Source organism: Monodelphis domestica, chromosome 2 (assembly GCF_027887165.1).
Source record: "Monodelphis domestica isolate mMonDom1 chromosome 2, mMonDom1.pri, whole genome shotgun sequence".
NCBI classification, from domain to species: Eukaryota; Metazoa; Chordata; class Mammalia; order Didelphimorphia; family Didelphidae; genus Monodelphis; species Monodelphis domestica.
In genome coordinates this window covers 34,847,291-34,874,743 of record NC_077228.1, presented here as the reverse complement: position 1 = coordinate 34,874,743, position 27,453 = coordinate 34,847,291, and the positions used below count along the sequence as shown (strand labels likewise).

Below are 27,453 nucleotides of genomic sequence, written 5' to 3'. Positions count from 1 at the left end.
CAAGAATAAGCAAAATTTAATTTCAGGAGAAAAATTTGCCTTATTGCTGTGTTTTTTCTGTTAATGATTTAAAAGAACATAATTACCTAGGCAAATTAGAAGCAAAGTCACCTAAAAGGAATTAGAATCGATTTTGCTTTTGTAAGCTTCAAAGAACCCAAATCGGAAAAAAAAAATTGAGGTCCCAAGAATTTAAAGATCAGGCAACCAGGGCAGAAAGCTTCTAGTTAATTGCATCGAAATACACAGGGGGCAGGAAATCTCTCTCTCTCTCTCTCTCTCTCTCTCTCTCTCTCTCTCTCTCTCTCTCTCTCTCTCTCTCTCTCTCTCTCTTTTTTAAACCCTTACCTTCTGTCTTGGAACCAATTGGTTCCAAGGCAGAAGAGTGGTAAGGGCTAGGCAATGGGGGTCAAGTGACTTGCCCAGGGTCACACAGCTAGGAAGTATCTGAGGTCAGATTTGAACCTAGGACCTCCCATCTCTAGGCCTGGCTCTCAATCCACTGAGATACCCAGCTGCCCCCAGGAAATCTCTTATAAGAGTTAGAGACCTTTCCTCAAGATAGAATCAGTGAATTTATTTTGTTGTTGATACAATGCAGATTTAGGACTTTCTCTAGTGATATAATTTTATAACTCTGGTTTCTTTTATTTCCATGGTTACTTTTTCTGGAGAGAAGTTTTCCCCTAAATGAATATAAAATTTTGATTCAATTTAGGAAAAAAAGGAAAAGTTTTACAATACATTGGTAATGCAGAATACTTGGGTTATTTTGCAAAGGAAAGATTCAGTGGAATGTAGAAAACTGCTTCTGAGAATAGACTTGGGATATGATTGAGAAATATAAAGATGTGAGGGATTGAGAAAGTAACAAAGGTTAAACGTGGTAAGAGAGGTAGTGTAGGGCTTTAATCAAAGTCCACAGGAAGAAAGGGAAAGAACATGTAAGAAAGTTTGGGATCTCATTCGAATAAAGGGAGGATGACAAAATTTCTATGCCTGTAAAATTGTGAATGGGCAGTAGAAGGAATGCAGGAATGGATTCTATGACATCTTCCTGAATTCAAATCTGGTTTCAGATTTTTAGTAGCTGTGTGACCCTGGGCAAGTTACTTAACCTGTTTGCCTCAGTTTCCTCATCTGTAAAATGAGTTGGAGAAGGAAAAGGCAAACCACTCCAGTATCTCTGCCAAAAAAAAAAACCCTGAACTGGATCACAAAGAGTAGGACATAAGTGAAACAACTGAACAACAACAACAAAATACTATTTGTAGAAATGCTTGTTAGAATTAGCTTATGATGTCTGGGTTTTATTCCAGCTATTAGGATATTTTTGTTAATGTGGAAAAATAGCATTTAAAATTTATAGTATTACATTCAATAACAACATCTACCGAGGTGAGAATATAGAAACAAATTTGGAGCATAGAATTATTCAAGTGAAACTTACTAAAATTCTGTCCTTGGAGGATCAATAGAAGGGTATATTCTAATCTTTATGTGGGAATATACTCATGATTTCATTACTATGTAGCAGAGATGGCTTTTGCAATTCCTGATTTAGAATAACTGAAACTATGTTCCAAATAAAATTGCTACATTAATTTTTATCAGTAGATTTACTAATGGTAGTAGGATCTCTAACTAAGTAGTGAATGGTCCTTTGGAAGCATATGAAACCATTTATAACTGTAAATTCATATTTGATTGGTTGAGTTTATCCTAAACCAAATTATAATGCTGTCCCGTTTTGAATAGGATGTGCTTTTCCTGTTAGGATAATTGTGATATTTGACCCCTTCGCTGACCTTGATAGAAAATATATTTCAAGTATGACATTAGGGTAAAAAGCTTTATAGACAACAAGAATATGAATTTGCAGTATAATCTTTCTGACCAAATTAATTCATATTGATACCACTGGAATGGCTAATATAGAAAATACCTTAACTTAAAAAAAAATTTAGGTTTGGATAAATTAGTTGAGAAAATGATTATTCATAGCATAGTTGAGCTGTCTTGAATGGTAATACTTTAGGCCATGTTTGTAACTACAAGCAACTGGTCTCAGAATATTGCTAGTATAGTTTGTCTAAATTGACAGAGGGATGAAATTAGTTTTCTATATTGTGTTTTCTAAAAAATGTATTTGACTAGGGGCAGTTAGAGGCCTTAGTGGGGAGAGCCAGGCCTAGAGATGGGAAATCTTGGCTTCGTCTGGTCTCGGACACTTCCTGGCTGTGTGACCCTGGGTAAGTCATTTAACCCCAACTGCCTACCCTTTACAGCTCCTCTGTCTTGAAACTGATACTTAGTATTGATTCTAAGATGGAAGGTAGAGGTTTCATAAAAAAATGTTCTTAACTGGATGAATGTCATTTGACTGGCCATGAATCTTGTTCTGGATCTAAGTTCTACATTTATCATATTGCTTTATGTATGATTTTGAGCAACCATTGTGAAAGAAATGCTATTAATCTGAGATACGATACCAAGAACATAATGCATTTGTTGGATGCTAGCTTCTCTTTTGATCTGAATACTGTGATTTTATAACTTTGAACTGCTAAACTTTTGTCTGGAAGTCAGAGGGCCCTTCTGGTTAAAGATTGTCTTTGCCATGTAAATGTATACACTCTCTGGTTTGTGTGCTTGGGAAGTGTCTTTGTCTGTGAGGTCTGGCTAGACCCACTACAATTTTAAAGATCATAAAACAGGATCAACTTTGTGAAAGAAGGAACTTAGGAAAGGGCTATGTAAACAATAGCTTTCGAAATTCTACCTTGAGATTAAAAGTGATTTATATGCTGAATTGTTTGACTACTGACTATGAAAACTGTAAAAAGTGTATCCACAATAGGAAGTACTAAAGTTTTCTTAGAGCCAACTTTGTATGAACAGACCTCAATTTAAAAGGATTTTTCTTTTTTACCTTAGGGGTTAAATAATACTTTATCTCCCCCCCCCCTCCTTTTTAAGCCTTACCTTCTATCTTAGAATCAATTCTTGTGTATTGGTTCTAAGGCAGAAGGCTGATAAGGGTTTGACCTTTGGGGTTAAGTGACTTGCCCAGAGTCACACAGCTAGGAAGTGTCTGAGAAAAGATTTGAACCCAGGTCCTTCCCACTCCAGGGCTGGCTCTCTATCCACTGAACCACTTCATTGCCTCTCCTAATGCTTTATCTTAGTACAACCAAGGATTGGCAGCAGTGTCAGATCAAGCTAACAGTTTTGTTCTGGCTTTTGAGTAAACTGTTATATATTCATATTATATATAAACTCTAGAATGCACATAATTCATTTTTCTCAATGGACTTTTTACATTAGAATGTGTTTAAACCAGAAAAGTAAAATGATTTTTGGAAAGACCTTGTATATGCCCTATAAGTAGGAAGGTAAACATTTTTGTTCTTCTTGTTAGCCGACTCTGGTTACAATATGAAAAACTATGCAAACCCCTCCAAACTAAAAGCAATAAAACTTGCTATGGATGGCAGAACTGTAATTTGATTTGCTCCGAGTTTTGAATTTGGGCATTGTTAAGCCAGTACTCTAGCAATGAAGGGAGATGCCAAGAGCTATTCAGAGAAGGTGCATTCAGGAGACTACTGCTGGGGGTGTAAAATTCCTGGGAAGGTGAAGACGGCCTTTTAAGGGTAATGCAGAAGCCTCTTGATGAAGGTTCTCCACTGTGCTATTTCCTTTCTGAATAGGAATATTTCCCTTCTGGGAGGTTCTAAGCCTGGCTATGATACCCTGTGAATAATGTAGAACTCTCTTACATGATTAGCTGTTCCAAAAGGTATCTATGGCTTTTGTCTGAAGTCAAACAGAGCTAAAGGAGTTTCCTCCTGGTAAACACATAGGATAGGCCAGTCTGTGTCCTTCTTCCTTTCATAGCAATTTCTCTGACCCTGGCAGTGTTTTATTTTTATTTTTTAAATCCCTTACCTTCTCAGAATCTATCCTGTGTATTGGTTCCTAGACTGAAGAGCAGTAAGGGTGAGACAATGGGGGCAAAGGCTTGCCCAGCTCACACAGCTGGTCCACTTTGAACCTAGGACCTCCCCTTTCTGGGCCTGGCTTTCAATCCCCTGAGCCTACTAGCTGCCTCCTTTGGATATGTTTTAATAATTATTTATGAAATTTCAAGTTAGAGTGAAGCTTTTTCACAATACAGAATTGTATTGTCATTGTCAAAAATTTTTTTAAATCATATTTTAAATATTTTAAAATCATATTTTTAATGAAAAGTTAATAAAGAGGATTAAATGCTACCCATCTCCTTTATAAACAACATATATTATATTTACATACACTGGGAAAAGAGAAGGAAAATACTCAATCCTCAGAATGATCAGAAATCTTGTCAGACTATACTGTAGGGCTTTGCAGTCACACAATCAAAAAGCATTTAGCTTTAGGAAAAGGTTTGTATCAATTTGCTGAAGCTCATATATCAAATGGTCTGGCTAGTGAAAGCATTTCAGTATGTTCAAGATAGTTAAATGAGTTTTTAAAAAGTCTGTTATGTGGCTTATTGCTTGGTTAAAAAGTGAGTTTTTGAAAGAGTAACACTGGAGAGTTACTAATAATAAAGAGTAAGTTTTAACATTGTAGCTAAATTTTTACTAAAGCTTCAATTAAAATAAAGTATATTTTGTATCTTATTTTGTGACCTTTTCTTAAATGGGAGATTGACTTTTTTTATTTTTGATGTCTTTCTCTCCCTGTCTCTAACTCTCTAGTAATACCAAGAAACAAGACATATTTTACAAAGTCAGGTCCTGAAGGTTATATTTATTTATTTATTTAAGCCCTCACCTTCCACCTTAGAATCAATACTGTGTGTTGGTTCTAGGACAAAGAGTGGTAAGGACTACGCAATGGGGTTTAAGTGATTGTCCAGGGACACACAACTAGGAAGTGATTTGAACCCAGGACCTCCTGTCTCTAGACCTAGCTCTCAATCCACTGAGCTACCCAGCTTCCCCCAAAGATTTATTTTTTAAGAGTCTTTCTCAAATCTTTAGATAGGATTATTCACATTATGTGCAAAGTCAGGTAAAGATAGGAAGAATAAATGCCAGAAACTATATCTTTCAAATGAATTATGGTTAGTGCAATTTGATGTTCTTATAGCCCTTGTGTTTATAAAGTTAACATCGATAAAGCCTGATTTTCATCACATTAACTAATTATTGAAAGACGAATATGATTAGGTTTTATCAGGCCCTACTGAATTATACTAATTCATATCTCTGGCAGGGTTAAGCAACATTGTTTAGGAAATCTCCAAGAGAGGCTTAGAATCTGGAAAGAAATACCTGTGCAAATCAGCATAGAAATGAGGTCCATTTCAGGTACTCCTAACAACTAATAATCTAGTTAATGGTACCAAGATGTTTATTCAGGGACACATGTCTCTGAGTCTGAGTGGACCAAACTGGACATTATTCAAGGTTAAACCCTTTTGGCAGAGAATTCCTTCCAAGAAGCAGAGGATTTCATGAAGTAGACAACTGAGCGCAAGTCAACAAAATAAGAAACCTGTTGTATAAATGAACACTAACTGAATGTTGCACATATGTGTTTGGCCAAAGCCTTAATATCACCCAAGACCTTGGGGTATCTGGGTGGCTCAATAAATTGAGAGCCAGACATAGAGATGGGAGGTCCTGGGTACAAATGTGGCCTCAGACACTGCCTGGCTATGTGACCCTGGGCAAGTCACTTAATCCCCACTGCCAAGTCCTTACTGCTCTTTTGCCTTGGAACCAATACGTAGTATTGATTCTAGGACAGAAGGTAAGGGTTAAAAAAATTTTTTTTTTTAATTTTACCTAGCATCTTAATTGCATTAGGGTATTAGGGAAGGGTCTGAAGATTAGACATGAAGAAGTATCTAACTGGATTGATTGCTAAGAACAGGGTGAATTACAGAAATTATGAAAATAAGTTATATAATGCTAATAATTTATTGTATTAATTTTGTTTCATTGTGCTCCCCAATACTTGTATTTACCCGTGGAAATACCTGCCAGAAAATTTATATCAAGGCAATGAGAGAGAGGAAGGCTGGCAGTACAATGGTCAGAGCATTGGGCATGGAGTCAGGAAGATTCATCTTCATGAGTTTAAATTTGACCTCAGATACTTATTAGCTATGTAATCCTGGGCAAGTCACTTGCCCCTGTTTGCCTCAGTTCCTCATGTAAAATGAGCTGGAGAAGGGAATGATAAATCACTCCAATATCTGTGCCAAAAAGAACCCAACTCCAAAATAGGGTCATGAAGTCAGACATGACAGAAACAACTCAAATCCACCAAAATCCAGAGACCAATAGGATGACTGTGGTCCAGGTGCATATATTATGTGGTCTATGACCAAAGGGGGGCACTGTCTTCTGACTACACTTTCTTCCTACTGTTTACTTAAGATAAACCAGTCACATAACTAGCTAGAGTCTACAAAATCAAGCTGAGGTATCAACTATAGCCCTAGTGTGATCTAATTAGTTTCTGCTCTGTTTGCAAATTCTAGCTTGAGAGAGCAGGTATAACTCTACTGTTTACTGACTAGTATCCTGACTTACCGGATATAGATCTTGTCATTCTGCCATATATTCTGGCATGTGTAAATCACTGCCTTCCCCTTCTGCTTTCTGTTAAATTCTTTTGTACCCGCCTGCCCATGTAACCAAAACTTACATAAGGCTGCTCTAACTGATGTCCTGAGCTCACTGATTTTTGTATACAGTAATGCCTGTACTCTGAGCACAATAAACCAGTTCTCCTTATCTTTGTATCTTTGAAATTATGATCAACAGCACCACCTATGAAAAGGTCCTCAGGCAATTCTTGTTATGTGTTCATTTCCTTACTTCTCATTCACTTCTTCTTACTTTGAAAGCTAGCTTCCAACCCACTGCTCAACTGCAGCGGCTTTCTCCAAAGTTGCTGGTGATCTTTAATTGCTAGATCCACTGGCTCTTTCTCAGTCCTTTTCCATTACTATTGAATACTCATTTTTCTGGATTCTCTCTCCTTATATTGACATTTCTCCTTGCATTATTGCTCTCTCCTGGCTCTCTTCTTTCTTGTCTGACTCTACCTCTTTTCAATCTCCTGTGCTGGATCACGATTCATCTCTTATCTACTTAAGAGTTTCAACAATAAACTTTTATTAAAAAAATGAGAATTCAAGAAAGGAGAATCTCAGAGCAGCTACATACTACAGTGAATAGAGTGCCAGGCCTGGAGGTAGGAGGTTTGAATTTGGGGACAGGTACTTTCTAGATGTGTGTTACTGGGCAAGACACTTAACCTTGATTGCCTAGGCCTTACCATTCTTTTGCCTTAGAATTGATACTAAGACAGAGGGTAAGTTTTTAAAAAAGGAAAGAAGGAAGAAAGGAAAGAAAGCAAAGAAAGAAAGGAAGGAAGAAAGAAAGAAAGAAAAAAGAAAGAAGGAAGAAAGGAAGGAAGGAAGGAAGAGATAAAGAAAGGAAGAAAGCAAAGAAAGATGGAAGGAAGAAAAGTAGGGAAGGAAAGAAGAAAGGAAAGAAGTAAGAAGGAAATAAAGAAGGAAGGAAGGAAGAAGAGAGAGAGAAAGAAAATCTGGCCAAAGTCAGGCTGCTGTATTAAGGATCACAGGGCCATCCCTGTGATAAAACAGGTTGCCTTTCCCCCAAATATCTTGCTCTTTATTTAGACTATGAATAATAGATCCAGAACATAAAAATGATATTGATTTGAGGGGATAAAAAGGGCACAGGTGCAGATATGAAGAAATACTAAGTGAGATTAAATAAGAACAATAGTGACTATTATTAAGCCTGACTAGGAGAAGAAGGCCACATTTTTTTTTGTTTTGTTTGTATAGCTGCAAATATGGTGGCAAAGAAGAATTGGAGTACCTGATCCTAGAGCAGGCATTTAAATTATATTGTCTTCTGACATAGATGAAAGTGAATTCATATATAAACCCTTGCTATCACTGCTGTGCGTGAATGAAGTAGGGCGGTGACTGGTATAGTTCCTTTTATAACGTGAGAAGGTCAAGGGTAAAACCCAAATTGAGCTAACTTGGCAAAGAGAAGATTTAAGGGTAAAAGGGAATTGTTTTAAAACCTGGTTTAACTTCTCAAATACTATCGAGGATTAATAGCCATGCTACTGTTAGTATAAATCCAATGTCTCCAGTTCAATTATAGAAAATTCTGTGAAGTTCTGTGGCATTAGAGGCAGCTAGGTGGTGCAGTGGATAAAATGCCAGGCCTGGAGACAGGATGACCCGAGTTAAAATCTAGCTTTAGACATTTATAGTACCATTAACAGCTGTTCCGTATACAAGGTTCTCTGGCCCCTCATCTCTCTTTAATTTCCTGCTAAAATCTCACCTTCTACAAGAGGTTTTCCCTGATTTTCCTTATTGGTATTCTCTTTGTTGACTATCTCCAATTAATCCTATATATAGCATGTTTGCTTGCTATCTTCTCCCTTAGACGGTGGGTTCATTAAGAGCAGGGACTGTTTTTGTCTTTCTCTACATCCCCAGCACTTTCCATAGTGCCTGGCATGTAGCAAACACTTTTAATAAATGCTTACTGACTGCCTTAACAAGGCAAGGAGGAAGGAGAAAAGGAAAAGGAAAAGGACAAGGACAGTATGGCTTTAGAACATATTGAGTTTAGCAGGGCAGAGATAACCAAGGATTACTAATACCTATCAGGAGGTGTACCTGAAGCCATGTGAGAGGTTATCTTCAAGTCAATAGGGAAACACAAAAGACTAACTACTAAATTGAACATAAATGTTCACAACTGAGGGAGAGGAAGAGAATCAGAAGAGTGAAACAACAGAAGCTGGAGGAACAGTTTCACGAGGGAAATGGTCAATAAAGTCAAGTGCTACAGAGAGGTAAAGGAGCAGTAAGACTGAGAGAAGGGACCAATGAATCTCTCAATTACTTTATCTAGCCTAACATTATCTGTGGTTTTAATTCTACTTATGCCCTTCATCCCATCTCCTCACATTTCTCTTGGGAGCCCATCCCATCATCATTCTCTTTTTCTGAGCCTCCATTCCTTCCTATTGGCTCTTTCTCCTCCATTTATTTACAAAAATACTCAGGTTTCCCCAAGCTAAGACAATAACAATAAAAATCTCAAACTTGACTCTACCTTCAAGCTATGATCCCATAACTCTCCCTCCCTTTCACTGCTAAACTCCTAGAAAGAATAATCAATACTCATTGTCTTCATTTCCCCTTGCAATTTAGCCACTACTTGGCTGAAATTATTCTTGCCAATTTCATTGACGATTTAATCGCTAAATCCAATGACCTTTCCTATTTCTCAAGTTTCTCAATGTTATGGTATTTTGAACTGTTGATCATCCTTTCCTTTGACTTCTGTGGCACCTTTCTCTCCAGATTCTCTTCCTATCTGTCTAACTATTGCTTTTCTTTCACTGGTTCTCTGTCCTCCAATCAGCTCTGTGCTATCATTTGCCAAAACTCTTGACCTCAGCTCTCTATATTTCCTCTCTTGATTTATTCCCTTGCCTTTAGGACTTTAGTTATCACCTCTAAACAACACATGACTCCAGAATTTATATATCCAGTGTGAATCACTGTCCAGTGCTCTATTCGCTTTTTTATAATTTTTAAAAAAGATCTTCATTCTCTCCCTGTTATACTTGCCTATGTCTCCCTATTTCTACTCTCACTACTGAGTAAGCAAAAAATAAAAATTCTAGTTAGACACATATAGTCAAACAAGAAACATTCTTGTATTTTTATTCCTGTTCAGTCATTTTAGTTGTATCTGTCTCTTTATAACCCTATTTTGAGGTTCTCTTGGCAAAGATAGTGGCAAGGTTTACCATTTCCTTCTCCAGTATATTTTCCAGATGAGGAACTGAGGCAAACAAGGTTAAGTGACTTGTCCAGCATCATATAGCTAGTAGTTTGAGGCCAGATTTGAATTTATGAAGATGTGTCTTCCTAATTCGAAGCTCAGTGCTCTATATACTACCTAGCTCCACCTAGCTGCCCCCTTTATTGTTTAGTTGTGCCCAACTTTTTGTGACCCCACAAATTTGGATATTTCTTGGAAAATATACTGGAGTGGTCTGCTTTTGTCTTCTCCAACTCATTTGACAGATGAGGAAACGGAGGCAAACAGGATTCAGGTGACTTGCCCAGGATCACACAGCTAGTAAGTAACAGAGGCTATATTTGAATTTAGGAAGATGAGTCTTCTTAACTCTAGGCCCAGCACCCTATCCACGACATCACTAGCTACCCTTTAAAAAAAAAATCCTTACTTTCCATCTTAGTATTGGTGGTTCCAAGGTAGATCAATAAGGATGAAGCAAATGGGGTTAAGTGACTTGCCCACAGTCACACAGCTAGGAAGTGTTTGAGGTCATATTTGAATCCATATCATCTTTAGGCCTGGCTTTGAAGCTACTGAACAACTTAGCTGCCCCACCCTGATAGCTTCTTAACTAGCCTCCTCTCATCCTGGCATATTTTACTCCAAACCACATACAAACAGTAGCAAAAAAGATTTCCCTTTTTTGTTGTTAATAATTTTTATTTTTTTACATTAACTTTTTAATTTCAAATTCTCTCCCTCTCTCCAGCCCCTCTCCCATTGAGAAGATGAGCAATGAAATCCATTGTACATGTGAAGTCATGCAAAACCAATTTCTATATTACCCATGTGGGAGGAAAAAAGCAAGAAAAGTAAAATGAAAAAATATGCTCTAATCTACAGAGTTCATTAGTTCTCCCTCTGAAAGTGGACAGCATTTTTTTTTATCACAAATTCTTTGAGATTATCATAGATTATTGTCTTGAACAGAGTAGCTAAGCCTTTCACAGTTGATTGTTACAATATTGCTGTCACTGTGTATAATGTTCTCTTGGTTCTGCTCACTTCACTTCATCTAAATCTTTCCAAGTTTTTCTGAACCCATTCATCCCCCATCATTCCTTAGAGTACAATAGTATTCTATCACAATCATTTACCGTAACTTGTTAAGCCATTCTTTAACTGATGGGCATCCCCTCAGTTTCCAATGTACATAATGAGATTTTCCTGGTCAAGAAACTTCTCTAGCTCCCTAATTATACAGTAAAGGGCAAACACCTTGTCTTGCATGTGAGAACTCCAAAAACTCATAAGTCTTGTATCATTTAATAGAGGCTGTGTAAGCAGAAAGAGCAATGGCTTTGGAGTCAGAAGTCCTGAGTTCAAGTTCCAGCTCTGCTACTTCAATTCTTTATACCTCAGTTCCCTCATTTATAAAAATGAAGAAAGTGTGAGATGGTCTTCAAAGCACTTTCCAGCTCTAAATCTGGAATCCTATGAACCACATAATACATCTCAGAAAGGGGTCTACCCAATTATAGTTAAACACATGCAAACAATGACCTGGCACTTAAAAGGAGAGCTGTAGCTATCTTGGAATATTTAGTTCTATTATGTCACTAATTTCCTTTTTGTGTTTAAAAACATAAAGAAGAAAAAAGGGAGAAAGAGGGAAAGAAGAAAAGATAGCCTTGAACATGGACCATTCCCCAAGGAATCCAAGGCATTTCACACATGCAGTATTTTTTATTCACATTCACAGATTTTTGCACTAAGAATATTTTGGTTGAAGTGAAAAATGGATAAAAGAATTCACAATGCAGATTAAAAAAAAAGAAATAGCTTCATTAAATTTACCCATATTATAGCTCTATGGTAAAGATAGTGGCATAAGTACTATTTTCCCAATTTTATAATGTAGAAACTAAGCTACAGAAAGTTATTAGAAGATGGCTTAAAGTATCAAAGGAGTGGTACAGATAAGAATAGAACCCCAGTTCTATTTTTTCTTGATTTTATTCTTACTTAAAGTGGCAAATCGCAATGAGAACAACAACAACAACAAAAAAGAATGTGTGTGTACTGTATCTACAAGTTCTTCATCAGTAGCAAGGGAACAAGTTGGATAACATTTTGTCTTGAAAATGTGATTTCATTTTGACTTTGTCCAGCACAATTTCAAAGTTGGAGCAGCTGGTGGGAGAGGAAGTGTAAAAAGCAGATGGTGGGAAAATTTGGGCAATGAAGGAAGGGAGGAAGGATGAAAGCTGGGCAATTCTAAGGCCTCTTTTATCAGTTGAATTGAAGCAGAGGGATGAGTGGCAAATAGTAAGAGCAAACTCAGCACAGGAATAAGAATTCAACCTATGAATAGGTTTAAAAAGACAGTCTCCTGGGAGAATATGAGTAGGATTGTTCATTTGTTTCTTAAAACGATGCCCAGTAGAACATTTACATTTTACTCTAAAGTTATATTTAAGCATTATTTAATATGAATGCTACTAATAATCTACTGACAATTTTCTTCTATACTAATCTTTTGTGAAACATTCTTATAACAATTATAATTATAAATAAATATTCTTATAATAATTAGTAAATGAAGAATATTTGTCATTTATTTCATTTTGCATTTGGTACATCATCACTTATTTTGCCATCAAAGCAAACTTTTAAAGAATGTATTTTTACCTTAAAAACGGGATTGGTCATCTTTTCATAAAAGATAATGTTCTTCAGAAATCATATCTATTTGTGATAAGACAATCTTATTCCAAAAATATGTCTCAAAGTGTTTGTGTCATAATGACAAGACTTCTAGACAAACAAAATTAAAAGTCACATATGAATACAATTCCCTATGACTTAAGATAATAAAAAGTCTCCATTCAATGTCTTTAGCCAGAAAAAGTTACCCATAAGTAGCTAGAAACTTTTATGAAAAAGAAATCTAAAATGTTCCCATTTAAGTTTTTAGAATAGATTGTAGCAAGTTTAGTTGATCAGATAAAGGATCACAAAGAGATAATTTCATTTTAACCTGTTGCTGTTCAGTCATTTTTCAGTTATGTCACACTTCATGGCCCCATGTGAGAATTTCTTGGCAAAGATTCTGGAGTGGTTTGCCATTCTCCTTCTCCAGATCATTCTTTAGGTGAGGAACTGAGGCAAACTGGGTTAAGTGACTTGCCAAGCATCACATGGCTAGTAAGGGTCTGAGTGTCTGAGGCAGGATTTGAACTCATTAAGATAAGTCTTCCTGATTCTAAGCTCAGGTCTCTCCCTACTGTGCCACCTTTCTATTGAATATATCAGTACGTTATCCCTAAGTGTGTGTTCCCAAAGGATCTGTCCTGGGCTCTCTTCTCTTTCTCCACACTACACTTCGTCTCAAATATGCCATTCAACTAACAATAGGGAATTCTATTTAGGATTTGATTCTTATTATCTGAGAGGAACCAGTTGCTGCAGTAGAAATAAATGCTGGGAATCCAGGGTGGGGAAGTATCCATTCTATCCTAGAGGCTATGATGAAGTAGGAAATCCAAGTGTAGCCTGACATGCACTCTACATATTGGAAAAACAGATTTCAAAAGTTTCATAAGTAGGATCCTATGGCATAAAATGCTTCAGGGACAAGTCAACCCAGGAAAGAATTAAATTCCAAAAAGAAAAAGGGAAACAGCTTCAATGAAGAAAAAAAGATTTGTTGTAAGAGACCAATGTGGATGCAATAGAAACTCACTAACTCATGACTTTTTTTTTTAACCTTTATCTTTCATCTTAGAATCAATAAGTACTATGTATTGGTTCCAAGGCAGAAGAGCAGTAAAGACTAAGTCATGGGAGTTAAGTGACTTGCCCAGCTAGGAACTCTCTGAGGTCATATTTGAACTCAGGACCAGGCCTGGCTCTTTAGCTACTGAGCCTCCCAGCTTCACACCTCCCCCCACCTCTCATCTTAGATTTTATAATACATGTTTAGAAGATGGAAAGAAGGTTGGGTAACAGAGAATGAATATGAGTTTGTTATGGTCCTATTTAAAAAAAAATGAGCTGAGGCTATTAAGAGAAGGTATGGTCTGACAAGAGATTTTTTAGTTTTCCTGAGATTAAAAAGGACCAAAGAAAGGATAGGACCTGTGCTTAGAGTGGATAGGACAGTGATAACTGACACTGGAGAGAAAGCAGAGCTGCTCAATCTGTATTCTCTGCAAAAGAGAAAGATCTTTACACTGGAAAAATGGAAGCACAAAAAGCTAACAGGGAGCTGACACCAACATGGTCCCTACCCTCAAGAGACTTCTATTCTAATGGGGGAGATAACATGTGAAAAACTAGGTTATATACAAGCCAAAGATGGACTAAGTAGAAGGTAATCTCAGGGGAGGACCAGGAAAAGCCTCCTGTAGGAGATAGGATTTGAGTTGAGTCTTGAAGGAAAGTCTAGAGTCAGAAGTTACAAGAAATCATTCCAGGAATGGGAAATGGCCATTGCAAATTCAGAGCAGGAATTGCATTTATAGAAAATAAGCTCCCTGAGAATAGCAATTATTTCAACTTTATCTTTGTAGCACAGAGTCTGGCACATAGTAGAAATCTAACAAATGTTGGATTGATTGATTTTGTGGATTGCAAGAGTAGGTAATCTTCCATTCCATGAGATATCAGTGACACCATTTAATGTCACTTAATAATAATGCTGGCTTCATTAAGCCCCAGAAAACTGCACCATTCCCTAAAAGAAATCTATCATAACTCAAGAATTCAGTAGAATGATCTAGCCACACTGGAAAACTAAGTGAAGAAAGAATGTCTCTTATCCAGCCTAGAAGTACAGCACTAAGTCTACAGTCCTAGGGCCATCAGTACCTACATTTTGGACAGATACTCTTTATGGTCAGTGAATGAGCTGGACCTAGTCCTGAACAGGAAGAGGAGAGCATCCTGGATTGCCTGTGAGTTGGGATTGACATCAGAGGGGAAGTATCCACAAAACTGAGTTCAAAAATCCACATGTATAATTTCATACTCTGTAAATATTCTTCTGATAATAAACTTTTAAGTCTAATCTCTACTAAGCAAATATTCAAATAGGAGTACTCTGCCTGGCACATAGTAAGCCCTTAAATGCTTGCTGATTTGACTTGCCAGTTACTTGGGCATTAGGCAAAAGAAAGAAAAACAGAATAAACACATAGAATGACAATACAAAATAATGCATTTTAAATCACCAGAGAGGCCCCAAACCCTTGTCCTCCTTTAACTTGTACCTCTTAAAAATCACTATATACCCCAGGATGCAGGGGATGACCTGGGTTATATAGGTCACCCCTTGCATCCTGAGCCATAGGCAGTCTTACTGACTTTTGTCCTGCCACTGGACTTTCATGACTCTGGAAGGAGTGAGACTGGTGACCTTGAGTGATTCTGCCTCACTAAAATCATACTAGGAGCAAGTCTAGACATCACTCTCTTGAGTCACTGGTCCTCTTCCAAAAGGAAGGAGGAAGAACAACTGTAGACCCAACCATGATGCCCCATCCTCCTCCAACTGTATATATAAAGGTCTCAGACTTTTGGGATACTCTTTATAGCACACCAGTTAAAGAGTTTTGAGCATTTAATTTCTTTAATTCCATATGTCAAAAAAAGTGCTGTCTTTGTATAAGTAGATGACCCATCTGGCCCAGTAAAAAGTATTGAATCACATTTGTTTTTCCACTAGTGGTGATGGATTTTGGCCCAAGTCCTGGTAGCTGTTCCTTGGAACCAACAGCACACACAAGGAATCCTGGTGTCATCAAATAGAATTTAAAAAACAAACAAGTGATCCACTACAGAATTGGGTGCACTTGCTCCAGGTCTTGGAATAAATTGAACTTTTAGTGCCAGGACTGTGGGGATCTTTTTTTTTTTTTTTTTGGATGAGCACATCAGGTTTTCCCCTCAGCAGAGCCACAAAGTACAGATCTTAGAAACCCACACACAAGTGGCTGGCAGTTAGTTCCCTTCGATCATTTCTGTAAATGTATGTAACCAGAACAGAATTGGGTGGGGTTTGGTGTGTTTGGCCTTTAGGATCCTAAGATCCCTCCCAAATCTGTGGCCCTGGGAAGGACCAAAAACATAACGGTGGCCCAGATGCCCTCAGGCCAGTTTTGGTTTCTAGACTTGGTGGAATTGCACACTTCCTGCTTTCTGTAGACTGGCAGCTCCTACAGGGCAGGGATGATTTCCCTTGTGTCTAGGCAGGCGCCTCCTAAACGCTGCTGGTTTGGAATTTTATCCAATAAGCCGCGGGAGAGTGTGAAGCCCTCTCGGGCTGGAGACAGGGAAGGAAGAGGGAGAAAGCCGAGGAGAGGCAGGCTGCCCCGGCAGGTGATGGCCCCAGTCGGGAGGTGAGGGCGGGTGTGGGGTAAGCGGGGCAAAAAGCCAAGAGACAAGGGCCGCCTGGAGAAAGGGGCAGCAAGGAAAGAGGGTGGGCTGGGGTGGGGGGGATGAGGGGCTCTAGCACAGTCACCTCGAACCAGTGAGGGGAGCATCGCCCGCTGCACCTTAGCGCCAGGAGCATCAGCTCCCGAAGCAGTGCACTCCCGCCCCCTGGGGGAAAAGGGGCGGGCGGGTGGGGGGGCAGGAGGGAGAGGCAGGGAGTGGGAGTGGGAGACATAGGGCAGGAGGGGGCACACGAGTCAAGAGGGAGAAAGGGGCAGGAGGGGAGACATGGGGCAGGAGGGGTTACACAGGGCAAAAGGGGGACACAGAAGAGGAGGGGAAGACACAGGACAAGAGGGGGACACAGGACGGAGGGAAACGAGACAAGAAGGGGCATACGGGGCAGAAGGGGGACATAGAAGAGGAGGGGGAGACACAAGACTGAGGGGGGACACAGGGCAAGACGGGGCACACTGGGCAGGAGGGGATCACGGAGGAGGGGGCACATACATGGAAGGGGGTAAGGGGGAGTAAGAGGACTGTTCTCTCCCCTTTCTCCCACCGCAGCGAGTGACAGGCGGACAGATAGACTGATGGACAGGCTGGCAGCGCGGGGCGGGGCCGGGGAGGGGGCAGCGGCAGCCCCCCAGAATTGGAGGCCGGCCTACCTGGAGGTAGTAGGGCTTCCTGAGCCAGGCCCCCGCACAGAGACTCCTCGCCATGGCACTCACACATCGCCCCGCCGTGCAAGCCAGCTGAGCCGAGCCCCGCGAGCCGGAGCCACCGCCGCCACCGCCGCCGCCGCCGCTGCAGTCAGAGGCGGACCCCGAGCCAGCGCTGGCGGCCCGGGCTCCCCGCCCCCTCCACCGCCGCCCGGCCGCCCCGCCTCCGCGCGCCCTCGCCTCGGCCGCGCGCCTCCAGGCCGTTTCCCCCCTCTCCAGCGCGCTCCCGCCGCGGCCGCGCGCCTGCCAGGAAGGCGCCCCCTTCCCCCCACCTTCCTCCCACGGGAGCGGCAACCACAGCTGTCAGACAGTCTTAAAGGCGCACCACAGCCGACACAAATCCGATTGCGCCTGGGCGCTTAAAGGGGAGGAGGAGGAGGAGGAGGAGGAGGAGGAGGAGGAGGAGGACGACTAGTTTCAGGAGGCTGCCCGGCACGTGCGCCGGGCCCTCGGGCCCCTGGCTCCCGCTCCGCCCCCGGCAAACCCCGACACTGGAGGGCTGCGGGAGCTGCCGAGTTGGTTTGGTTCAAACTCATTCCCCGCACATAGCGGTTGCGTTCATCGGGACGCTGGGGAGAGCCGTCCTTTGGTGCCAGGGCCCGCACGGTCGCCTTCTCGGGGCTGGGCTCCCCTCTCCTTTCTTGGGGGCGCCAAGGCACGGTTTGCAGCCTTCCCTTATCCTCTGAGGCCCCCGCGGTCTGGCTCCAACTTTGTTGTTCAAAAGACATTCTGGCATGCCGAGAGCCGTCCCTAAGAGGGGCTTCAAAGAAATCCTGCCCACAGTGTCCAGCAGCAGTAATTTACAAGGGGCGGGTGGGTGCACTATATAACTCAAGCACACTGCAGGAGCGGGAACCCGAGCCCTGGGACGTGGCACCACTCCGGCCCGTTTGGGCAGGGCGGAGCGCGAGTCTCCAATTTGGCCACGAGGACCATATATGGGAAAATAGGACAATGGGGAGTGACAGCTGCGGGCTCTGGATGACTTGGATTTCCCTTTTCTATTTGCATCCCATTTTCACCCGGTGGTTGACCCTAGGCTGCCCAAAAGAGTTATTTCGGTCAGGAGCCAGACTCTCACAGCGCTCTTAATCGCGGCTATCTATCCTCGGTTAGGCGTGTTTGCCATTGGTTGCAAGGTTATTGAGACGTCCTCGTGCCCAGCAATTTGTGGGAGAACTTTCCAAGGCTAAATGTGTGGAACTAGAGTGAGAGAAGATATTATTTGGGAAAGACTTCCCCTTCGACAGCATTTTATGGAGCGTCTGGGAGGTCATAGGAAGGGACCTGATGGAGGTAGGGAAGGTACCTCAGAGACAGTCTAATCCAACCTCCTTCACTTTACAGACAAGGAAACTGAGGCCCAGGGAGATAGAATGATTTGCCAGAGGCCATATGGGTAGTGAAGGTACGATTTGAACTCTTTCCACTGTACTAGACTGCTTCTTTGGGACTCTTAGAATGAGAAAGGATTTTGTTTATTTTTGGTGTTCAGTTGTATTGGACGCATCATGACTCCATTTGGGGTTTTCTTGGCATAGCTAAGGAGTGTTTTGCCATTTTCTTCTCTGGCTCATTTTACAGATGAGAAACCTGAGGCCAACAGGATGAAGTGACTTTCCAGGGTCACCCAGCTAGGAAGTGTCTGCAACCAGATCTGAACTCATGAAGACGAGTCTTCCTGATTCCAGGAGGCACTCTATCCACCAGATCATCTTGCTGCCCTCAAGAGAGGTTCCGTCAAGATGATTTCCAAAGACCCTTCCAGCTCTAAATACTTATACTTTGCTCCTGGCAGTCGAATTTATTTTAAATTCATTTTTAGTTTGGGTTAAGTGACCAAATTATTTAAATATCAGATTATAATGGGTTACATTGGTTTAACTGGGTCAAAAAGGAGGGAGGGAGGGAGGCGGAGGTTCCAGGGAAGGGGGAAGAGAAGAAAGATATTTAAGCAGTTTCTACTGAGAGTCCATAGACTAAAAAGGAGTTCCTGTTCCTATTCATTTCTGAGATAATAGATTGGCCAGAAGGTTAAGGGGCTAAACAAACATTTACATGGAAAGGAAAAAGCCTTCCCATGCAAAGGAAATATCCCACACCTTAGAAAGGGGTTGAGGCTTCAAGATATTCTTTGTACTGGAGGAAGCCAGGGAGACAAGAAACTTGCCTGTAGGGCACAGATTACATTCATCTCTTGGTCCTTAGCAGCTCAGCTTCATAAGACCCTTCCCTTCCCCAACAGGAAATATAGGAGAGACCCTAATCTACCAACCAACCCCGCTGGACCTAGCCCTGTTCGATCTCTAGAGCTCTGACTATTTGTTCTTCGAAGACTCAGACTGGTCCATCATTGCTATTTGGGACTTTGTATTTCATGAAGATCTTCTAGAAAAATGGCATTTTCCAGAGTTGGAAGTTGCCTTGGCCATGTGTTTTCCCTACATTCCCTGCACTACCCTCATGCTTTCAGTTCATGCCATTCTTCCTCCATGAATTCTGTGCATATTTATGGGAAAGCATGCCTTGGGTTTTTGAAGGAAATACTTTGTAAATATTATCTGACATTGAGTAAAAGCTTTTAAAGAGGAAGCAGATCAGTGGGGACTTAAGAGCTACAATGTTAAGTACTAGCAACCTGGGCAGTTAGGTAGTATAATGGGTAGAGCTCCAAGCCTGGAGTTAGGAGGACTAGAGTTCAAATCTAGCCTCAGAGACTTTCTAGCTGTGTGACTCTAGGCAAGTCATTCCATTGCCTAGCCTTTGTACTTCTGTTTTAGAGGTCTTACTAAAACAGAAAGAAAGACAGAAAGACAGAAAGACAGAAAGAAAGAAAGAAAGAAAGAAAGAAAGAAAGAAAGAAAGAAAGAAAGAAAGAAAGAAAGAAAGAAAGAAAGAAAGGAAGGAAGGAAGGAAGGAAGGAAGGAAGGAAGGAAGGAAGGAAGGAACGAAGGAAGGAAGAAAAAGAGGGTAGCTACCTGTGGGTTATGTGCTTGAGTCTAGAGAGTGGTAGCAATTGCCTATCTGGGGATCCAACCTGCTAGTGCCAGTTTGAGTTCAGGGAATGAGCCTGGAAGTATTATATTGATTTGAAAGGTAACATGAAGGAATGATTAATCTCATTTCAGTTCAGGTTTAGATGAATTTCCTTACTCTGAGATGCCATATATGACTGAGAGAATAAATTGAATCAGTGTTACACAACTATCCTTGGGGATCCTGCACTGACTGTTTATTATAGGCGAAGTTTTCCTTGTCCTTCTGGGAACTATAAATCTTCTTTAGGGGGGCCCCCCAAATGGACTCATGAAGGCTTTGCAAAGTGGTCTTGGGTAGACTCTACTTCTTTTTATGGCACTTCTTTCTCCCTTTCCTTCCATTCTCCCTCCACTTCCCCATACATTGAAAAAGCTTTTCTGGATACCTTCTCTCTGGTTTATTCCTGCCTCCTTCAGAATGATGTCTCACCTCCTTGGGGCTCTGGAATTCTGTATTTAAGGCTATAGGTACTAAATCTGATTCACTAATCCATGGTTTTATGTTCATAAGTGTTCGCATAGGTTAGATAATATGTATTTTAACAATGGATTTCTGAAGGCAAGTGACTTTAGTGGAGACAATTTTAATATTTAAGCAGGCAGGGCCCCAAGACACTCAAATCATGCCCAGAACTAGCCCTGGACCTACATTATATTGAATTCCAGTCCTATAGTACTCCTATTACTATAGTCTTATTACTAGAGATGTATTGGGACCCAGATTAGCACAATACTTCACCAAGCCCTTATATTACTACCAAAGTACAAAAATATTGGTTGTATCTTCCAGTAAGACTTGTGATTTTAAGCTGACCCAGTCTGAAATTTTGTAGTCCCTTATGAACCTCTATTTACTCACTCCTGAATTCCTAAAATATGTTAGTTAACAAATCAGTCAGCTCAACTATATCATCAGGTCACTCAAATATTTTTCAAATGATATCTGTGTCTATCTCAGTAGGAAAATGATCAGCAGGTATCTGGAGTAGCACTTGGAAAGAGAAAGGCATTTAAAACATAAGAGCTGTAGTATAAAAATGTTCTAATTAGACCAATACACCAAAGCACTCCAAATAAGAACCCTTTCTTTTTCTTCCTCTCATACCTGAGAATCACCATAGGATGCCACTCATACCGTACCAGAGTCCTCCTGAGTTCTGTAGTATATCTGAGCAACACTCTCCCCTCTTTGCTTGGGATAATACATTTGAAGCACAGATGGATAAAGAACTGACTATAGACGATGCCATAAAAAGAGTGATTTGGTAAAGAAGAAATTGGAAAACCAAAAGGTTCTCTGACAAAGGAGACTCTTGAATGGAACACGAGAAAGAATGGTGGCAGGACTGGATTAACTAATTCAACAAGCACTATGTAATTCTTGTTTTAATATGTGCCTGCAAACTGCATAACCAAAACAGGTGAAGAAGGTAATGTTTTACTCCATCTATACAGGATAACCTGCAGTCATTTACTTTATTTTTTAACTTAAAATTTTTTTTCAGTTACACGTAGAAACAAATTGTGACAATTGTTATCTGACATTTTATAATTCAGATTCTCTCCCTCCCTGTTTCCCTCTCCAAAGCAGTAAATATCTGCTCTAGGTTATACTAGTGCTGTCATGCAACACATATTTCCATATTCTTCATGCTGTAAAAGAAGACACATATCACATATATAATAAAAAATAATAAAGAAAATAAAATGAAAACTAGGCTGCTTTGACCAACAATCAATCTTCAACAGTTCCTTCTTTGGCTGTGGAGAGTATTTTTCATTATAAGTCCCTTGTGGTTAGATTGGAGACTCACTTCACTGAAAATACTTTAGTTCTTCCCCATTGATCATCATACACTATTTCCATTACTGTATGCAGTATTGGTTCTTCTCACTTTACTTTGCATCAGTTCATATGTCTTTTGAGTTTTTTTTCTGAACTCATCCTATTTGTCATTTCTTATGGAACAATAGGGTTCCGTTAAAACCACATTCTACAAGGCAGCTAGGTAGCTCAGTGGATAGAGACTTAGACCTGGAGCTGGGACTTCCTAGGTTCCAATCTGGTCTCAGACACTTCCTAGATGTGTGACCCTGGGCAAGTCACTTAATCACAATAGTCTAGCCCTTTCTATTATTCTGCCTCAAAACTGATACTTAGCATTGATTCTAAGACAGAAGATAAGATTTTAAAAACGACAACTTTTTCAACTATTCCCCAATTGATGGATATCCCCTCAATTTCCAATTCTTTGCCATTACAATAAGAGCTGCTAAAAATATGTTTGTGCAACTAAATCCCTTTCCTCTATCTCTGATCTCTTTGAGATACAGACTCAGTGGTAATATTGTTGGGTGAAAGCTTATGCATAGTTTTCTCGCCTATTGGGTGTAGTTCCACCTAGTTTTCCAAAATGGGTTATATCAGTTTACAGTTCCAAAAAACAATGTATTAGTGATCCAGTTTTCCTGCATCCCTTCCAACATTTATTATTTTCCTTTTTGGTTATATTAACCAATCTGATAGGTATAAGATAATATCTCGGAACTATTTTAATTTGTGTTTCTCTAATCAATAATGATTTGGAGCATTTTTTCATATGACTATGGATAGTTTTAATTTCTTCAACTAAGAACTGTTTATTTTTATCCTTTGACCATTTTTCAATTGGGCAATGCTTTGTATTTTTATAAATTGGACTCAGTTCTCTATATATGTTTGAGAAAATGAGGTCTGTGTCAAAAGTACTTGCTATAGTCATTCCCTTTAGAAAATAAAGCTAGGGGGCAGGTATGTGGCACAGCAGATAGAGTGCCAGGCCTGAAGTTGGGAGGACCAGGGTTCAGATCTAGACACTTCTTAGTTTTGTGATCCTGGGCAAGACACTTAATCCTGTTTGCCTAGCTTTTATCCTTCTGTCTTAGAGTTGTTTCTAGGATAGAAGATTGTTGTTTGGGGGGAGAAAAGACTAAGCTAATAATGTACTTGTTACTTATCTCACAGTGATGTTTAGAAGAAAGCATCTTGTAAACCATAAAGAATATATAAATTTGACCTATTATTGTTGATGTTACTTAGACACTAGATAACACATGTAAATTGGCAAGATGAAATGATGATTGCATTTATGTTGGTTCTGCCAAAACCACTAAGAAGATTTAGTTGGCAAGAAATGGAATGCAGATGGTTTTTAGGTCCTTTTGAATTACTGAATAGGTGAAATGTGAAGTGATGAAAATGGAAGCACAGAAAGGCAAATAAAAGGAAATGACAATTTACTGCTCCATAGGACTGGACCTCAGGGTTAGGAGAGATCTTAGAGACTCTCTAATCCAGGAATTCTTAGCCTGTGGTTAGATTTCAGGAACTGGGGAAGGGGGTAGGTTGTTGATAAACTTGGATGGGAAAAAAATTATGTGTTTATTTTCATTAACCTATAACTGAAATTTAGCATTTCTTTCAATTATCAATTTTTAAAAACACCCTTACCTTCCATCTTGAAATCAACACAAAATATTGGTTCTAAGGCAGAAGAACAGTAAAGGCTAGGCAATGGAAATTAAGTGACTTGCCCAGGGTCACACAGCTAGTAAGTGATACTGGATTTGAACCCAGGACCTCCCATCGCTAGGCCTGGCTCTCTGCTCACTGAACCACCTACTTGCCTTCTCAATGATCAATTTTTAAAAGAAAAACATGATTCTGGGAAGGGGTCCAGAGGCATCACCAGACTGCCAAAGCATTCCATGTCACAAAAATGGTTAAGAAGCCTTGATTTAGTCCAACGCTTATTGCAACAAGATTATATCAGCAATAGATCTAATTAAGAGATCATCCACCCTTTGCTTGAACACTTTAAAGGTTATAGTGGTGATGGTGGTGGAGAACCTACTATCTACCTCCAAAGGCAGCCCATTCCATTTAGAGATAACTTTTAAATGTTTGAAAAAAACCAACAAAACCCAAATCTTAGTTTTCTTTATATTAAGCTGAAATCTTGATGCAAACTTGACTTCCCTTTCTGCCACTTGGGCCATGCAGAACAAATTTAATCCTCCTTTCACTTGACAGTCCATTAAAGACCTGCAAGGAAGCCTTTCCCTGTCCCCCTTAATTTGAGTGCCTTCCCTCCGACATTTTCTTCAATTTTTCCTATGTCTCTTGTATGCCTATAGTTGTTGGCAAGTTTTCTTCCTTATTAGATTGTGGGCTCTTTTCTGCCTTACTTTGTATTCTCAATACGGTGCTTTGTGTTCTTAGCATAGAATCTGGTACTTTTTGTTGTTGTTAGTCATTTTCAGTTGTGTCTGACTCTTCGTGATCTCATTTGAGGTTTTCTTGTCACAGACACTGATTTGCCATTTCCTTCTCCAGCTCATATTATAGATGAGGAACCCCAGAGTTAAGTGACTTGCCCAAAGTCACACAGCTAGTGTTTGAGGCCGAATATTAGGGCCTTAATAAATGCTTTCTGAATTAATTAATTAAATGCTTCTTGATTTGAGACAGCTCTCCTGTCTCTCCCTCCACTCTCAGGTCTTCTCTTCTTTAGGCTACACACCCTAAGTTTCTTCCATTAATCCTTAAATGCCATAATCCTTAGATGCTTCATCATTCTGGTCTTCCACTTAGGTGCTTTCCAGCTCATCAATATTGCTCCTGGTGAGCTACAACAGGGAGGATAAAGGGGGTGTTAGATGTACTGGGAAGGGCACAAAAATGTCTGTAGCTCTAAGCAAATTCAGAGTCTGAAAGAGGATCTTGAAGGACAATTTTCATACCATTTCTTCTTCTTCTTTAGGGCACCCACCCTAAAGAAAGGCTATTCTTCATTCTGTTGGCACAATTCCCAAGAAAAGCAATAGTTTATAACAGTTTGGTACCAGGACTTCTCCTTATTGGAAACATAACCCTATGAGTTTGGAAACTGAAATTTCCCTAATGAGAATACAAAGCAAAAGGAAAATGATTTGCACTGTCTATCAGAAGGGAATGCTGTACCGGGGTCTCTGACAGAAGCTAGCATCCTCAGCTCGCCAGAAGCCCGGGCCCGGCCGCCAACATGCCGGCATACCACTCCTCTCTCATGGACCCTGACACCAAACTAATTGGAAACATGGCACTATTACCCATTAGAAGTCAATTTAAAGGACCCGCTCCGAGAGAGACAAAAGACACAGATATTGTGGATGAAGCCATCTATTACTTCAAGGCCAATGTCTTCTTCAAAAACTACGAAATTAAGAATGAAGCTGATAGAACGTTGATCTACATAACTCTTTACATTTCTGAATGCTTAAAGAAACTCCAGAAGTGCAACTCAAAAAGCCAAGGAGAGAAAGAAATGTATACATTGGGAATCACTAATTTTCCTATCCCCGGAGAACCAGGTTTCCCTCTTAATGCAATTTATGCCAGACCTGCAAATAAACAAGAAGATGAAGTGATGAGGGCCTACTTACAGCAGCTTCGACAAGAAACTGGGTTGAGGCTTTGTGAAAAGGTCTTTGATCCTCAGAGTAACAAACCTAGCAAGTGGTGGACTTGCTTTGTGAAGAGGCAGTTCATGAACAAGAGCCTTTCAGGGCCTGGCCAGTGACCGGATCTCATGCAGTCCTTCCCAGTGCAGCAGCATCCAACGTCTGGGAACGAGATATACACAGTACTTGCCCTTTGTTTTGTGAAATTTTATACTAAGAAAGAGGAGACACATCCTTACTGGAAAAGCCCTTTATCACGAAGGTTGGGGCTTAAGGATCATTTGAGAATTTTTGCAATGTTAAGCTGGTGCTTAATGATAATAAAAAAAATTTCTAACAAAAAAAAAAGAAGGGAATGCTGTGTGAAGCCTCTCCCTGTGGCAGCTACTTGTTGGGGTAGGTTATGAACTGAATCAAATAGGGCATGAACTTGGACTGGGGCATGTTAAAAATATTTCTAGGATTCAGCAATAGTCTTAGGGCTTGCCAAGAATGTCTGCTGATATCATATTGTGAAGGAAATTCCTGTCAGTTTTAGCATCATTTTTTTCCTTCTGCATTCATGGGTCTGGGGATACTTTTTTACAGAGTAACCAAGTATAAACACAGAAGAAACGTCCTGGCAGCATCAGGAAAGGTACCGATCCTGGATGGTTATTCCTTTCCTCCAGGAGACGGAGTTCTCAGAATTTCCTGATTCTCCTGAGCAAGAGAAGGACTATCTGAATTCAGGAAATGACCAATTCTCTCAAGTGCCAGCCTAGACCTTAGAGGATCCAGATGTTTCCTTACTGATTATCTCCAGCACAATCCAATTTGAACAAATGTAATCCCAACTGAGTCAATGGCCAAGGGAATGGAAGTACTTGGGGTATGCAGACTGGAGTATATGTCTTCAGATTAATAATTGGGCACCCATTTCTTATTTTAGATACTTGACTTCTGGGTTTCCTGATTGATCTCTGAAAATAAACTGATATCCACAATATAGCACTGGAAGATTATACATGATTAAAGCTGTTGCTATTGAAAGCATTAATGAGATCTGACATCTTCATCAGGATTTTCAAAAAGTTTGCTATAATAATGCTTTCTTCATCAAGAATTAGTGGGATGTAATCATGGAAGAATACTCTAAATTAATTAATTAAATTAATTAATTTAATTTAAAAAAAGAATTAGTGAGCAGTGAAGCTTACCCCTTTAAACATCAAAACTCTTATCTCAGAGGCAAGTAGGTGGCTCAATGGATTAAGAGCCAGACCTAGAGTTGGGAGGTCCTGGATTCAAATGTGCTCTCAGACACTTCCTAGCTGTGTGACCCTGGGCAAGTCACTTAACCCTCATTGCCTAACCCTTACTGCTCTGCTGCCTTGGAACTGATACATAGTATTGATTCTAAGACGGGAGATAAGGGTTTAAAAAACAAACCCAAAAAACTCTATCCCACCCTCCTAATCAGAATCATAAAATTTCAAAGTTAGAAGCAGCCTCAGAGGCCATTCCTTTCCTACAAAAGCTCATTCAATATGTGAAAGAGAAAAAAGTTCTCTCTACAACATCACCAACAAGTGAGCATCAAGCTTACTTAGAAGCTGAGGAAGGGCAAGTCTTCATCCAGATGAAGCTAGTTTAGCTATCCTCTTAGCTAATCCTCCTTTCCCAAGTCTTCTCTCATCCAGCTCTTTCACCTGCTCCTTCTTTGGCATGGTGTCTAGATTCCTTGCCATCCTGGTTGAAATTCTGATTTCAGCCTGTTGGCTTTCCAACCTCCTTCTCCTTCTGCCTTCCAATACTAAATTCTACTCTTCTTCCTCACCATGACCCTGAATCCCTCCGCCCCTTATTTCTCTCCCAGGCCATCTTGCCTGTATGAAGCATTCTCTCCACTTT

General features: G+C 40.2%; 2 protein-coding genes across 3 annotated transcripts in view; one reads left to right on the top strand and one right to left on the bottom strand.

The window, feature by feature from the left end:
- The window catches only part of DIPK1A (divergent protein kinase domain 1A), a 109,413-nt gene extending 92,207 nt beyond the window's left edge, over positions 1-17,206 (bottom strand). The window contains exon 1 of one of the 2 annotated variants that reach the window (XM_016429820.2): positions 16,988-17,206. In XM_016429820.2, coding sequence (XP_016285306.1) covers positions 16,988-17,041 — 54 coding nt within the window. In that variant the 5' untranslated portion in view covers positions 17,042-17,206. The remainder of the gene's footprint in view (positions 1-16,987) is intronic. The other variant, XM_007480304.3, reaches the window with a different exon arrangement.
- A 7,875-nt stretch (positions 17,207-25,081) lies between these two features.
- On the top strand, positions 25,082-25,908 carry LOC100015059 (actin-related protein 2/3 complex subunit 3). Its single transcript, XM_016429818.2, has one exon. It carries the CDS (start codon positions 25,143-25,145, stop codon positions 25,677-25,679), a length of 537 nt encoding a protein of 178 aa, XP_016285304.2. The 5' UTR covers positions 25,082-25,142; the 3' UTR covers positions 25,680-25,908.
- Positions 25,909-27,453: the final 1,545 nt, after the last annotated feature.

What these genes read in the sequence shown, in the direction of transcription:
- LOC100015059 (XM_016429818.2), top strand. Translation starts at nt 25,143, where the DNA reads ATGCCGGCATACCACTCCTCTCTCATGGACCCTGACACCAAACTAATT.